Source organism: Syngnathus leptorhynchus, chromosome 18 (genome assembly GCF_054491065.1).
Source record: "Syngnathus leptorhynchus isolate UIUO chromosome 18, UIUO_Slep, whole genome shotgun sequence".
Classification (NCBI taxonomy): domain Eukaryota; kingdom Metazoa; phylum Chordata; class Actinopteri; order Syngnathiformes; family Syngnathidae; genus Syngnathus; species Syngnathus leptorhynchus.
In genome coordinates, this window is record NC_141212.1 from 7009137 (window position 1) to 7025461 (window position 16325).

The window sequence follows — 16325 nt, forward strand, 5'->3', positions numbered from 1 at the left end:
TTTGTTTCATTCAAGTAGGTAGCGTCATGTTTTTTTGGGTTTTTTTTCATGTAGATTTATTTTTTAAGCCTTGCTTCCCTTGCCCATGACTCATTTCCTTGGTTTTTGTCGCCACCTGTCCAGATGAGTGTGGTTCCCCCATGTCAACCAATCAGCTTCCTCAAGCCGCACTTGCCTAGTCAAGGTGTGTCTCATTGTCTCGTCAATTTGTTTGTATTTGGTTACCTGCTTGGTTTCAGTTCATTGTAACTCATCATAATCATGTTCTCGTTTTGTTTACTGTTGTGGAAAGTGTTTGCTACTTTGATTCTTGCTTTCTGCAAATTTTGTTAATTTAGTATTTAGAAAAAAAACACATGCCTCATTTTCCATGTTAGAAAATTAAAATTATATAAATCTCTATATAATATAATGCAGATTTTTAATTCCCTTTCATGATGGCAAACTGACTAATTTGTACATGGTAGAAAATGAATGATGGTCATGAGTTGAGGAAATATGATACTTTTGTTTGTGTCACAGTCAACATAGGTACTAAATTATGTATCATTACAGCATAACACTGAAAGGCCACAAGACAAGAATTAAAGTACTGTAATTGTCTTTTTATTTGATTTGAGGATGCACGGTGGTTAGCACATCTGCCGCAGTGTCTGAGTGCTTTTCTCCACTTGAGTGCTGTCCAACATCTCCAAAACACATTTCTAAATGACTTTAAATTGTTCATAGAGTAAATGTGAGTGTGAATGGCCATGTACCCATGAAAGAATGAACAAAAACAAAACTGAGAGATGCTTGTTCATTCATCCATCGGAGATGCTTACATGCATGCTTGTTGGTGGCTGTCAGACAAATACCGCATGTCGGGCGGGTTGACTGCCGAAAGACAGACAGCAAAGAGAGAGACAGCGAGCAGCTTGACAGCATGTAGGTGGTTCGTTATTGTCATCGTTCTGAGCAGCTTTTTGTTGACAACATGGCCGACAGTTGTATTTCTCCTCCTCCTCGCAGTCTGTCACACTCACTGACGTGTCTTCAAATAACATTAGATGATTTTACATCTTTCTTTTTCTATACCTTTGTCTTTCATTTGCGTTCAATGTTCTCGTCGTGACCCTGTTAATCCAAAAGGAGACCAATTCTAACATTACACGCCAAAACAGCCCAACCAATTGCGATCTTGTGGGTGGTAAAAGGATAAACCCTCGGCCCACTGATAACATGCGTGTGAGTGTGGAGAGGGCGCCCAGACCATCGGGCATAACCTCTGAGCGTGATCAGAACACCCTAGAATGGTTGACTGTTTGGCGTGACAAGCTATGATGATAATTTGCCTCAATTATATGGTTTCCTCTCAACCATTTTATTTTCCCTAAGACCTCAAATATTTAAATTGCAAGTAGTGTGCATGCATCCAGAGAATAAAATGTATCCAGTGGTTATAGTAACAATTGTGGGAGCAGCCATTTAAAAATACTCCATAAAGAAATAATAATTAATATAATGTTGTTGTTTTTTCAAACACTTACCTCAATGATAAGATCTGGCTCTGAAGTGACTCTAATACCCTGTTCCTGCTGATCTATGGTGTAAGACACAGTGTACACCATGGTGCCTCCATATGCAGGTAGCTGGAAAAAATCCAAAATATAAACACACAGTGACATTTTTTTTCAATTATAAGCCAAAAAGATGTCTGCAAAAAAAAAAATTTCTCCAATCTAATGCAGCATTGTGCTGGAACGTCCCTCTAAAAGACTTGGCATTGGATTCCCAATTACCGTGCATTGTGTGGATATGTCTGTTTATGAGCAGGATTTGCTGATTCAGCAGTTTTGTCGACCTGCCTACACTGATGATGCCAATAACAAGAGAAATAATGTCTTGTAAATCATAGCCATTAAGAAAACAAATATTTAATTACATGCTTTAATGCTTGATATTAAAATGCAGACACGGTGCACTGTGGCTGATATTGTTCCCTGCTGGAGCATGAATATCATGTCACTTTGAAGATAATTGGGATATGTTTGCATGTGACGCATTAGAGCTCAGAATACTACATTTTTACTCAGCATAATCAAAGTTCCAAAGTTGTAAAACCCGTGCAACACAACTAGTGATTGATATTATGTCATTCACCAATCTTTATATAACTGTATAACCGCAATAAGAGGATTTCTGTCAACGATACAGAATCCGGTTTACAGTAGATAGCACAACGCTGTGTCAGCATCATGGCGGAATTCATTCCTCTCTCTGCAACCTGAACCATCATACAAGGGGGGTGGGGGGGAGTGAAGGTGTAAGACGGCCATAAAAACAAATAGAAAGGGACAATGTTGGGGATGAGCAAAAAACTGAGCTTAGGACAGTGCGGAAAAGTTGCAGGGGGGGTATAGAAGTGGATTTAATACCTCTATAAACCTCTTCCATCTTTTGCACTCATTCTTAGACCTGGAGGAGGAATCACCCATTTCACAGCTGAATGAAAACATGCGCGCACACACACACGCGCACACACTGTACTGACCATTTTATTGACTAACACTTATTCTCTATCTAACCCATTTGCTGATTTGGACTCTGGACGGCAGTAAAATCATAGTTGAAAGGCACGGTAGAGCTAGCGTGAAGGGGTTGCATCATCTCCCTCACGATTAACCGACATGCCCTCCAGTATGGATGGTCCATCTAATCAAATGGAGCCAGAACTTAATAGCGGCACTGTGAATGTACACAACACAACACAGGACGACAAATTGGCTATTACTGTAATCGTGTGAATGCTGATACAAGCAGACACACTATAATACCGCTCACCCCCCCCCAAAATATACAAATAATGTTAATTGATAATTCTGAGATTCTTGCATCGAACAGAACCAAAAACTGACCCAAAAAAGAGGGGGAAAAAAGGAATTAAGTGATATATATATATATATATATATATATATATATATATATACACATTCCACACGCTCAGTCATAAATATTGATATACACTCCTCAACTAGGTGTCAAATTATGTATTATATTTTAGCTCATCTATGATTAATGTGTTTCCTCGCTACTGGCCTGTGGTGTTTATAAGAGTTCTAAGCATGTAGAAGGAAAAGATAATACTCTTCAATGCTCAGAACTTCCTCAATCTCAGACATTGAATGTGGAAAGTAATCAAAGACTCTGCCATGGCAACCTAATGACCGAATCTCTGCACTGGGGAGAGGAAATAAAAGAGAGCCACCGTGGGGAGCAGAAAAGAGCAAGAAAATCTGAAAGCATGGGGGCGAGTGGAATTAGAGAGGACCGAAACAAAAGAACAATAGTGGCACTGACACACTGGCAGCTACAAAAGACATCAGCGCGATCCCCCTTGAGAGCTCACTAAGCCTGTTATTAACTCTGGTGACCGAAATAGAGAGGAAGAAGGTATCCTCCTTACGGTCAGAACCCCAATCAGAAAGTTCACATTGCCGTTGATAAGAGGAAAGCACGGCTATTTGAAAAAGTATCTTTTAACATAAATGAACCCAACCGATATGGAATTGTAAAGCATAATCGTATGATTTTATCACGATGAGCTCTTAACACCTGCGCGTATAGTATCACAAGAGGAAGAACTCAGACGATGATTAAAAAAATGTGAAATAGTATTCTGACCTATATTTATTACATCCATACCTCCTCGACTTGTAAAGCAAAGAGACCTGAATGACAAACATACTTTGTGAGCCTTATAAAATTCCTAAAACTTCTAATTTTACAATTGTCATAAGCTGTGTTTTTATTGACTTTTTGTTTTGATTTTAGTTTTCTTACATCTTATATCTTATTTTCCCGTGTCCTCCTCATCCATGTCTTGTTTATTCGTTAGGTTTTTTACATCAGCCTTTCTCGTTAGCTTTACTAATTTTCTCAACCAATCAGCTCCCTCCATTCACTTGTGTCCTCTCTAGGTGTGCCTCGTTGGCTCATCAATGTGTTTGTATTTGTTGCATGGTTTCGATCTATTACTTCATAATTTTTATGGACAGAATTTCTAGGCGCAGCCGAGGCGTTGAGGGGGCCTGGTTTGTGGACTTCAGCATCGCGTCACTGCTTTTTGCAGATGACGTGGTGCTGTTTTCTTGTTCAGTCCGTGATCTCCAGCTCTCACTGGAGCGGTTCGCAGCCGAGTGTGAAGCAGTCGGGATGAGGGTCAGCACCTCCAAATCCGAGTCCATGGTCCTCGGTCGGAAAACGGTGGAATGCCCTCTCCGGATCGGGGATGAGATCCTGCCCCAAGTGGAGGAGTTCCAGTATCTTGGGGTCTTGTTCACGAGTGAGGGCAGGATGAAGCGCGAGATCGACAGGCGGATCGGTGCAGTGTCGGCAGTAATGCGGACTCTGTACTGGTCCGTCGTGGTGAAGAAAGAGCTGAGCCAAATGGCAAAGCTCTCGATTTACCGGTCGATCTACGCTCCTACCCTCACCTATGGTCACGAGCTATGGGTCGTGACCGAAAGAACGAGATCCAGGATACAAGCGGCCGAAATGAGTTTCCTCCGCAGGGTGTCCGGGCTCTCCCTTAGAGATAGGGTGAGAAGCTCGGTCATCCGGGAGAGACTCGGAGTAGAGCCGCTGCTCCTCCACGTTGAGAGGAGCCAGATGAGGTGGCTCGGGCATCTCATCAGGATGCCTCCTGGACGCCTCCCTGGGGAGGTGTTCCGGGCATGTCCCACCGGTAGGAGACCCCGGGGATGACCCAGGACGCGCTGGAGAGACTATGTCTCTCGGCTGGCCTGGGAACGCCTTGGGATCCCCGGGATGAGCTGGATGAAGTGGCTGGGGAGAGGGAGGTCTGGGAGTCCCTCCTAAAGCTGCTGCCTGCGCGACCCGACCCCGGATAAGCGGAAGAAGATGGATGGATGGATGGATGGGTTTCGATCTATGTTAGCTCATTGTTGACTTGCATCAACCAGCCTATATGTGATGGTTCCAATTAGATTGTTGTGCTTAAGTGTTTTGTTTGCTTGTTTACTCCACCGTGACTGAAGTTGACCAATTCTAATGTACAGGACTTCAATATGAAGTTGTAAAAAGTATATGATATAGACTACATCAAACCAGAGATCCCATAATTCTCCTAGACTGTATATGCTGTTGTATTATGTTTCAGTGATGAATATATTCGTGAATAGTATCGGGAGTAATGATTTATTTTTCCATGGGGAACATAGGAGTGACGTGCAGCGCCCTTTGCACACACTTCACAGAAACACAAATGCATGTGTGAGACAGCAAATTATTTGGCTGACAAAAAGCGGCACAAATCTGCAGTGATTGATGTTGATGATTGAAGGGCAGCATTTCAGCCATGTAAGTGGTGAAAAAATGAAGAAGGGATGAGAGGAGAAATGAAAGTGGAATGGGGCAAATTCATCTCATGCCATCGTGAGCAGATTGGGAGTGACGCCGCATGCCAATGTCTCACACATCCATTCTCTTAAAGCTGGCGACGGCTTGCGATCCTGGCAGATAAATATTTTCTCACATGGGGAAAAAAAGTGTTCATTTATCAAACTGATATGTCACAGGGACACGAACAGGAGCATGGTTCTGCCATGTGTTTGGCTTGTTATTGGACAAGGCACCATGCAGGGAAGATAAATCGGACAAAAACAGTCACACTAATTGAATACTCTGACACAAAAGGCAATGTCAGGTTTTTTGCAGAGTTTATATTCAGTGAGGACACTTACACATTCATCCATTTGGTTTGTCTCCCGCTATTCTCCATCTGTCACTCCTTTCCCAACAAGTGTCTGTCCTCATTCCTGCTTTTCAGCTTTTATTTGGAGTGACCGCGAATGTGTGAGTTTACAAGGTGGATGGAAGCAATTAGACTACTTGACTCCTTAAGTACTGTTTAGCCAGTGATGGTGTGATGTCATCAGCAGCCATTGTTTCTGACAGATAGGCCTTAAGAGCATTCTTGTGAATGAGCAGTTCTTGGACCCAGACAAGCAATAAAATACCCAACATGGTTTCTGGACCAATAAGTATCCACTAAGCGCGCCGACGGGCCAATGAGAATTCTCAACTGGAACGACACAGCAGGTCATGCATGAATTGAGGGAATTGTCACGCATATACTTAGACGCCACGGCTAGCTTGTCATTACACGAGTCACTTCAAATGACACGCTCGAAAGTAACAGGACTACGTCGTGTGTGTGTGTGTGTGTGTGTGTGTGTGTGTGTGTGTGTGTGTACGTGTGTGTGTGTGTGTCAAGTCAGAGTATCTCTGTAACACAATCCTTGACTGAAGCAAATAATCACTTTTTCATAGCGTGTACACACAGAGAGCAGACAGCGGCATTTGTTTCTCATGTTCAGATGCATCAGTTCTGCTTTGCTGTCCACGATGCCTCGAAAACACAATTATCTGACTGATAAGGTTTTGAGTATTTGTATTTTACATTTGTATCCCTTGAAAGTGCAGTACTGCCGCTTACAGTTGAGAAGATGTTTTATTTCCAATGATATATACACAATCCGAACACACACAGACACACACACACACGCACACACACGTACACACGCTGCTCTAAGGCAATGGAAGACAAATGACTCCGACTCCATACTAGCCCCCGGGTTGCCCCAATGGGATAGATTAAACTTCACTCGCAACTCTTCAACTCTCACAATTCTTAGTGATTGATTTGAAGTTTGAAGTTTGTGTCTGGATTCTCCTTTTCTTTATTGGGTTGTTTTTCTTTTCCTTGTTGACGATTGTTTTGGTGGCTGTATGACGTCAAGCCATTTTTGTAGCTCAGGGGTGAGGATCTTTTTTTAGGTTTCAGTATTTCTAAAGTGCGTCAAGTGTCATTGAAACTTCCCAAAGGTGTCCCTAAAATGCAGGCTGATTCTGAACAGAAGCAAGTTTAGAGTTTACTATTCGGAACTCCAAAAGAATTTCTAATCTGTGTGCAAAACGAAGAAAGCTTATTTTGAAGTTCAACAAGCAAAACAATATTTATTCTAAAAGAGACAGCGAGAGTGAGCGGGATAAAGATGAGAAAGAACTGAGGGGAGATTGGAGAGGCATGATTAGGAAACAGGAGGAGAGAAAATGGGTGTCCTGGAAAGAGACAGCGAGTTAGACGAGGGGGGCCCACAAAACGAAACAAGGATGGAGGGATGGTCGAAGGCACGAAGAAGTACAGACAACTAAATGAAATGACAAGCCGGGAGCCCGCGGGCGGCGAAGTAATGAAATGCAGTCGGCAGTCTCTTCCTCCAAGCTATGACATCACAGGCAGTCTGCTGTGGAAGAACAACTCCACACACTTCACAAGCACGGACTCCGGCTATTTGCCAGCACAAGTGTTACAAGTCTAATCGTGTCTACATTTGACAAAAGAAAAACATCCCCTCACCTTGTTTCCCAAATATGAGTCAGGTGTGTTCCAGTAGTAAGCAGAGCCAAGGCTTTCCACAACATCTGCATGGTGGACGCTTAGATATTGAGGTGTCACTCTGTGAATGGGCCACACGATTCGTCCAGAATCTCCACTCAAGTACCAGCCAGTCAGTGTGCTCTCCTGTGTTTAAAAAAAAGATGATGTAATAATATACGGAAGGCTTATTGTACCGTACTGAACTCAGATGTGTTTGTGTGTGGATGTGGGTGGGTGGGTGTGAAGAACATGTCAGCCACACATCCGTCGTGCAATTAACCTGACCTTGGCTTCCCCTTTGGAACACGCGCACACTATCAGTGTCTAAATCGAAGCTGCCATTCTGTCAACGTTCCCCTCGTCCCATCACCGGCTGTCAGTCAGACTGTTTTCTTCCTTTCGCCTCTCGTTCCATATGCCGTCTCATTGTTTTTCCTCATTTCTCTTCTCACTTAGGTGCGCTTCCTAAATTTACACTATCCAGCTTGCAACTGTTCAATTGATGGGTGAAAACGAGTTCATCCCTTTCTCCAGTTGCTCTTTATGTTCCCTTCTTCCTTTTTCTGTGTAATAATAACTTCACTTATCTTACTTAGCAGCTGTCTGTGTCTGCACTTGGATCCTACAAAGACTAAACCGCAGTTTAGCACCCGCTGCGGATTCCTCCGCCTCCTCCCACCCGGGTATAGAACAATGTTTGCTTGTGAAAGCCAGAAAGGCAGATAATCCTAATCATAGTTTGTGTGCCATTTCTTACATTCTGATAAACCCACGTGGAGGCAGAGCACTGGCTCACTACGCCCATGCAAGAACATTTCTCGCAGCCGCGGGGATTGTTGCGCTGGAGATTGTAGAAGCCGAGTTTGCAGCGGCCGCAATTTGCTCCTTCCACATTCTCCTGTTAAAAAAAAAAAAAAAAAAAAGACAATGAGGACGTAAGCAGAAAAGAAATGACATCCAATTTTTCTCCCATGGCTTCTTTATGTTTGCATTGTGCCACTGTGTCGAATAGAAACTGGCACACTGTAATGGATAGTCTTGATAGTCCTTATTTGCGTGTGTGTGTGTGTGTGTGTGTGTGTGTGTGTGTGTGTGTGTGTGTGTGTGTGTGTGTTTGACCTTGCACAAGCAGGGTGAAGTACACGGGTCACTGTTGCGGCTTCCCTCAACGCTGCAGTTACACGGCTGACAGTCAGGGTAGCCCGTATAACCAATAGCACATCTAAAGACAAATGGATTTAATAACACCAAAGATGAACATGATGAGTATTAAAAAAAAAAAAACGTAAACTATAGATCACCAGGTCTATTCTCTAGATAGTGTCCACAACACAAAGTAGAATTGTTTCTAGGCTTGTATAACAAACAGCTGACCTTGCAAAACAGGTGTCATGCATGTGTAACATGCATCTCAGAGGAGACATTACAAGTAATTAAGTGCCAACAGACAATTGGCTGTTAAAAATGAGTTGACGACGCTGCTTATTTTACAGGCCTTAATTGTTGGCTGAATGGTTTACATGAAGATTATCTGATTTAAGGTGACAGAATAAATTTGAATAATTCCGCCTGCTTGAGTAAAATAATGCTACAATAAGCAAGCTACAGTAACAGCCTGTGAAAAGATAACACAAACGAAAATCAGCTTTTATTTAGTGAGCTTAAAAGGTTGTCTCAATGGCAGCATGTTGGTAAATCATTCCAAGTTTTAATGAAAACTTTGAAGGCAATTTCCAAAGACTAATTGGAACAGACAACAGCTGAAAGGTTCAGCTCACCTGTCACAATCTGTGTGTGTCTGTGTGTGTGTGTGTGTGTTACCTGTCACATCGCAGGCCGCCAAAGCCTTCCTTGCAACGGCATGACCCCGGTGGCTGGGCTGTCAGTCAGACACACAGACGCAAACACAAGCACACACACATTTTTAAAAACAAGCATGTGAAGGTGAAGTTGTTCTTTCTCTGAAGTGTCTGCGGCTTAAATCTTGTTTATGTAAAAAAAATTAAAAACCTGAAAAATCACAGTTTAGCCCAAAATGTATATCTTTTTTTTCCAATATGCATTTTTTGTGAAAGAAAGTTATGAAAATTTACATTTCTTAAATATTTGACCAATTTGATTAGATTTGGATTTTGCTATATAAAAAAATTTGGACTTCATGTAATTTTTCATGAAACTGTTCCCAATGGAAATCTTTTCACTTACTTAACTTGTCATGTCTTTTTTTTTAAATCACAAACTGCACATTCACATCATGATCAAGAATAAAATATTATAATTAAACCAAAAGATTTTTTTGTCAAGGGAAAAAAGTTTTCTTTTGCTTACAAGGCGTCGCCTTGCTTGCATCCTCAACACACGTTTGACCAATAGAACCATGCGAGTCACATGAGCAAGGGATGCAAGGGTTGTCATCCTCGGCGTTCACCTCGACAGAACAAAAACAACAATAAATATGAAGTCATTGACTAATGTTGAAATTCTACTTGAAGCAATTTACTTACTCCTGCAGGTCTGTAATAGCCGGTGACACAGGTCTGGCAATTGATGCCATCTGTGTTGTCACGGCATGAAATACACACACCACCGCCTCGGTACTGACCGTGGACATCCAGGCTGAGCGAAAGGTCAGCTACAGTCTGATTAAAGTAGCATTCGTCAGCCTTCCCATGGCAGTTACACTCTAAAAGCAAGAGTAGAAGTTATTATTAACACTGCTTGTTTTTGTTTTAGGCATTATAAACAATACGGAATGATGATTTGTGAATTTTATCCCTTAAACATATCAAAAGTTGGGTCTCAGGAAAGCCTGCTCGCAAGCGGAACAATTTTGCTTGTCGTCTATTTCTGGAAATGTGTCTTGATTGGGTTTATTGATTTTGTTTATGCTTAGTCACTATTAATCCACATAAACTCTCATCATTGATTTGTTGTTAGTGCATTCAAAGATTTAATGATCCAAAAAGAGGAACATTTTTGTTCATAAAATCTTTGTGTGTGCAAGACTAAACGGGATCACCATGGTAGTTTTTACGGTTCTGTTCTGTTCATCGCCTGGAACGTCATTATCGGGTTGAACTTTTAAGCAATGCGCTGCGAATGGTTAGCAATCCCTTCCAAGGATGTCCCCACTTCTAAATTAGCTGTGATAGGGTCCAGCTCACCCATGACCCTAATCAGGACAAGCACTGTAGAACATTGTTGAATGGATGTAAAGTCTACCACTGATTTCCATGCATATGTGTTTATTCATTAGCTTCCAACCAGCAGTCCCTCTGGAACTGTAATGTGGTCGATAAAGCGCAAGTGTTCAAGAGAAAAAAAAAGCAAAGCAAGCAAAAAAAAAAAGTTCATGTTTCAAATACTTGACAAGTACTAAACGTGTCTTATAAAGGCTGCCAATATGCAGCATGTAATTTGTCCTTTGACCTACTCTCCTCACCCATGCACTTCTGTTAGGATTGACAAATTATTTTGATCATATGGTTATGTTGGAACGTTGACTAGAATCATTTGTTAAAACCTTCCACCTTCCCTCGACTCATTGAAACTTTCCACATTCCCTGTAGTTGTTGAACCTTTCCAAATAATGTGGAAACATTCTTGCTTAGTTATCTAAAAATGCTCCACTGGTATCAGTTTTCCACAACCTTGTAAAACAAAGAGCCATGACCCTCTGCACTGATTAACCAGTTTGCAGAGGTGACCCGAGAAACCTGTTCACTCTCACCCTGCTTTCTCTAAATAGTCTCTTGCAAGAGGCGAAAGTCAGACTGTTTTCAAGCACCTCTGTATCATACAGGGTGATCATGGCTTTCTCCGCTTGCAAGCGTAAAATGAACAACGTGTGGTTCTTGCATAAAAGGTAGAGTGAGGAAAACCTCTGTGTGTAGTTGGCTTCTACATGAATGCAGACATCAGAAATGATTAGCAGGCTCGCACCCTCCTCCCACTGTTTCCGCATATTCAATAAGGCACTGATAGAATAGTAGCAAAGGGGAAGAGAACAGCCAGTTTGATCTCTAGATCGATGAAGGGCCACGCTCTGAGTTTGATCTCGCGTTTGGCACCGATGCGGTGTTAAGATGCCGCCAGGCTTCGCGGAGTATTACATCTGGCAATAGCATCTCTTGTACGGCGGCATCCTCGTGGGCTGCCATTCAACGGCTTGCCCCCCCACCCCTCAGCTTTTGATCACTTCTAAAAAGGGTTGGAAAGGTGGTGACACAATGCACTTGATTCATGCCATGTTGTTTCCTTTCATATTGTGATCAGTCAGTGTTTAACTGATCAGTGGTGCTGTCAGAAGGAGTTGGGAGTACGGGTGAAAAGTCATATTTATATATTTAATTGGTTTCATTCTTTTTTGTTAAATGAGGTCACTAATATTCACGTTGAATCGAGAATCATTTCCATGGCGGTAGTTAGATACATAATTGCTGCTGGAATTATGATGAGGTTCGTGGAAAAATGTATGATAAATTAAAAAAAAATGTTGCCTGCCATGATCAACTGACCAAATGTGTAAAAAATGCATGCTAGAGATACCCTTAAAAAAAAGTTTTTTTGTTTTTTTTTTATTTCAACTTACTCTCGCAAACATGTCGAGTGACGAAGGTGCCAGCCATCCAGGCTTGTTGGTGGTAACCAGGGCAACAACGATCGCAGCTCTCGCCGCATGTGTTGTGTTCACATTCACAGCTAAATTTCTGCATAAGAAATCAAATATTAATATATAGCAAAAAAGATTTTATGTTGATTGAATATGTGATATTTAGTTGTGAAGATCTCAGCATCAGGTATCTTCATCCAGAGGTAAACAGCAAATAAAAATGCGGCTTCATGTGGCTCAACAACAATCAACTAAATGTTCAAATAGACAGCTGCAAAATGTAATTACAGGAATCTGTAAGTGGCCTATCAAATAATAATGTATTCACAAGGGAGAGCAATAAAAAGGTCTTGTTTCCCTTTCCACATTATCAGCTGGTAACAAATGGGTTCACTAGCACCTTCCTGAGAGGAAAGAAATCATAACACAGTTGGGGGACGATACTCGAATGGACGACATCTGCCAATCTGGAGGCTTACTAATTCAATTTAGTACTTGGTGTAAATTGGTTGATGAGGAGAGGCTGCCAGATTGAAACGAGTACAATAGCACAACATGGGCCAAGTTTGGTTATTTTGGCATGAGTGGGCATCCCCCTCACTTTTATCTGAGGCAAAACGCTGTGGCTTCTGGCATTCTTTTTATGCCGAGCGCGCTTCCTAACAGATGTTCCGCGGACAATCAGTGACAAATCAGCTCGCAGGTCTCAATCGTATCTGCCCTCTCAACATCTGCCCGGGGCTTAACTGCAAGGATGGGTGACCGTGTAGAAGAATTAAATATATCGCCAAAAAATCATTCAAGCTGTATTGGAAAAGAAAATAGGAATAGAAAATAATTGCTCGATTATAATGAATAATGAATACAGGCCAGCAGTTCATGGAGCTGTTGTTAGCGGGAGACGTGGGACTAAGTCTAACGCAAAAAAAAACTACGGCATGATAAAACATAAAATATAGGCTATTAAAATATAACTGTCTTTAGTGATGATTAAATCATTTTAAAAGTATTGAAATATTCCCCAATAATTAACTATAATGCTAGTTATGCATTCTGTGATGGGAATTAAATCAGTACATTTTATGTATAAATGAATCATAATTAATTATGGCCCAATGCATAATAATTTGAATATATGCATTGATCCCCCCTCCCCTTAGGGATATATTTTTCTATGATGAAGCTGTGGTGAAAAATTCTTAAATAAACTGGAACTGCATAAGCAATAGACATCAGATGAATTCAATGACATCATCATCTTGCGAGCGAGAGAGTGTAACATAACTGTCCATGAGGCTAAGACTCGTTTCAGCCTGAGGAGACACACGCAGGGCAAGAGGCCACAACTCGCGAAAGATCAGGTGTCTACTTTCAAACACTCGACTCTTTGAAATGACGTGCCAGACAACACCTGAGTCCCCTGTGGGAAAAAAAAAGTTTGACATCTTTTTTTTTCTTCACATGTGAAGGAGAGGTTTACCTTGGTAATGCTGTTGAGCGGACAGGCCTTGGCGTGACCGTAACAGATGCACATCCCGCCGACTGAAATATCCTTAATGGAATAGTAGTACTGAGGAAGAACAACGTTAGAACATTCACAAATGTGAGGACATTCAATTGATATAACAAACTAAGCATGATCTGTCTTCAGTCTCTCACCCGTCTTGTTACAATAGGGTCGATATCTTTGGGGTCGCGCAGTGTCAGCGTCATGAGGTCCGCGTTGAGCGTTCTGATCCGCTGAAGCACCAGTCTGATATAGCGGGCTGAGGTGAAGTTAAGCAGGGTCGAGGACGGGTCATCTGCGCTGGGACGGCCATTGATTAAAGAAGTGTGGATCTATGCAAGGCAAAGATAGTTTATTTATTTATGGGTTAGCATTGTGCAATAACATCCTGCTCTCGACACTTTATTTTGAATTGTCTGTATTATGTGTACTATGTGTCCTCTCTGCATCCATTGCAGTCTGGTCGTCCGAGAAGAGGGATCCTCCCATCTGTGGTCTTTTCTCAAGGTTTCTCATTTTCTCTAGTAGGAGTTTTGAGTTTTTCTTGCCCTCCTGGAAGTTTAAGCTCAGGTGATGTTTGAGAATATTTGTCAATTTTTGCACATGTCCTGAGTGTTGTTAGTCACCTAAATGTTGAACAGAGGCTGAGATGTACCGAAGTCAAATTCCTTGTTTGGCATGCTCAAAGATGGCCAATCAAAATTCTTGAATCTTGAATCTTTACATAATTGAAAATTCAGAATATACATTTTTTAGTCATGTCCATTAAGAGCATTGTCAACAAGCCACACTTCTGTCAGCCCATCTTACTAATGTGGCTGAAAACAACATTTGGCAACTGCCAAAAAATCGTCAATTGTGCCAAAAGTGTGCGTGTGGCAATGAGGGGAGTGGGGCTGGTGGGGGGGTTATACTTGATGGGTGCAAGCTGTACACTTGGAAGATGGCTGTGTAGGTGTGAACGTGTTATGAGTGACACTGTGTGTGTGTGTGTGTGTGTGTGTGTGTGTGTGTGTGTGTGTGTGTGTGTGTGTGTGTGTGTGTGTGTGTGTGTGTGTGTGTGTGTGTGTGTGTGTGTGACTCATTATAGTTGCACTGTGATCAGACGGCTCGGGAGCTGTCAACCACAAGCATGCATGCACACATTCGGCACATTCAGACTCCTCCGTTACTTGCGGCTCTTGACATCTCCTTGCTCACACACACCCTCCCCTCCAATGTTCTCTTACAGGACACACACACAAACACACATGTACAGGATAAACACTCACACCCATGGGGAAATGTGCACACGTATCCAGACGGGCAAATACAATTAGAGGCCTGTGTTGCAAATGTGTGTGCGTGTGTGTGTGTGTGTGTGTGTGTGTGTGTGTGTGTGTGTGTGTGTGTGTGTGTGTGTGTGTGTGTGTGTGTGTGTGTGCATCCTGAAGCCTTCAGTTCATTAGTGTCAGTTATCATTCCACTTATAGCATCGCACATAATTGCAGCAAGACAATTATAAACATTGTTTTTATATACATATAAATTAGCAACCACTGTCATCAGAAGTATTTTACTTATGTACACAAAAATCTAACGTCTGAAATAACAACGGTTTTAATTATCACACTGTTGTTTTTTTTAATGTCCTCTGCCTGACCTACTCGGAAAAACAAAAACAATTATTTCATTTAGTAATCTATTTGTGAATATGCTAATGTTTTTGCAAAAATAATCTATACATACATGGTTCAGCAAAACAGAACAATAACTGACTTAATGAGTAGAGTTCATGAAATCTGCTTTGAAAGCAGCACAGCAGCCTTGTCGCACTAATAATGTAATTTGACACCCGTTTACCTCCACAAGCCTTTCATCGGTAACCTTGGTGAGTTAAGTTGGATGGCAAAATGTCCTCCCCTTAAGATGATCACTTTATTGCACAATGTCATCCAAATAACATTACCTCGCCGTTCTCCAAAGGGTGAATCTTAGAATAAAAAGATGTGCAGATAACTTCATCGTCTCTGGTGTATGACGGCGGTCCCGTCCTCGGATTCATGTTGAACCTGGTTAGACACTCTGTATCTGTGAGGGCGAAGAACTGCCACGGTTCAAAGGTCTCGCCATCTATTGAACGCTCCAAGATCCAGTTACCTGCAGAGGGAAATATTTTCAAGGTATTATGTAACTTCATTGTATTCCCAAGGCAATGACGGTATATGCTGAATATTAACCAGTCTGATTTTTAATGTGCTTCCCATAAAGCATTTTGTGGACTGTATGTGGTCCAAAATAGTGCTGCTGACTGTTTAAATAATGATGAAGCAAGCAACGCTTACCCGGGCGGGGTGAGTTGGCAGCCTTAATGATCACATAGGCTATCTGAAAAACCTGAAAATATAAAGAAGATTGATGATGTTTTAAGCATACTTGTGTTTACATATGGATGATGATGATGATGATTACAGATATGTCTCACTTAAGAAAATGGGGGAAGCCGAATGACCATTAGTGACATTTCTACACCACATAAATGCTTTCAATTAAGGCAATAATATTTTCTCAAAGGTGCACTGGTGTTGGAAAAATGTAGCCATAAAATGCTCATTCAATGTTGTCAACACCATAAGTACGTAGGTTAATACACAACAGTCTAAACTCAATTCAATGAGAGTCATCTTTTGATGTGGGCAGCAGTGTCACATTGCAGTGGTGCAAGCAGCCATTGTGTGTGTGTGTGTGTGTGTGTGCGTGCGCATGTGTGTGTGTGTCTGGAA

At 41.7% G+C, this 16325-nt stretch overlaps 1 protein-coding gene across 3 annotated transcripts in view; it reads right to left on the bottom strand.

Moving 5' to 3' along the window:
• lama2 (laminin, alpha 2) overlaps window positions 1-16325 on the bottom strand; it is a 74578-nt gene that overhangs the window by 42730 nt on the left and 15523 nt on the right. For all 3 annotated transcript variants that reach the window (XM_085937230.1, XM_085937231.1, XM_085937229.1), the window contains exons 4-15: window positions 15888-15939; window positions 15512-15702; window positions 13716-13895; window positions 13537-13626; window positions 12036-12153; window positions 9949-10127; window positions 9773-9872; window positions 9266-9323; window positions 8564-8666; window positions 8202-8342; window positions 7424-7588; window positions 1530-1631 (exon numbers count right to left, since the gene is read on the bottom strand). In XM_085937230.1, coding sequence (XP_085793356.1) covers window positions 1530-1631; window positions 7424-7588; window positions 8202-8342; window positions 8564-8666; window positions 9266-9323; window positions 9773-9872; window positions 9949-10127; window positions 12036-12153; window positions 13537-13626; window positions 13716-13895; window positions 15512-15702; window positions 15888-15939 — 1479 coding nt within the window. The remainder of the gene's footprint in view (window positions 1-1529; window positions 1632-7423; window positions 7589-8201; window positions 8343-8563; window positions 8667-9265; window positions 9324-9772; window positions 9873-9948; window positions 10128-12035; window positions 12154-13536; window positions 13627-13715; window positions 13896-15511; window positions 15703-15887; window positions 15940-16325) is intronic.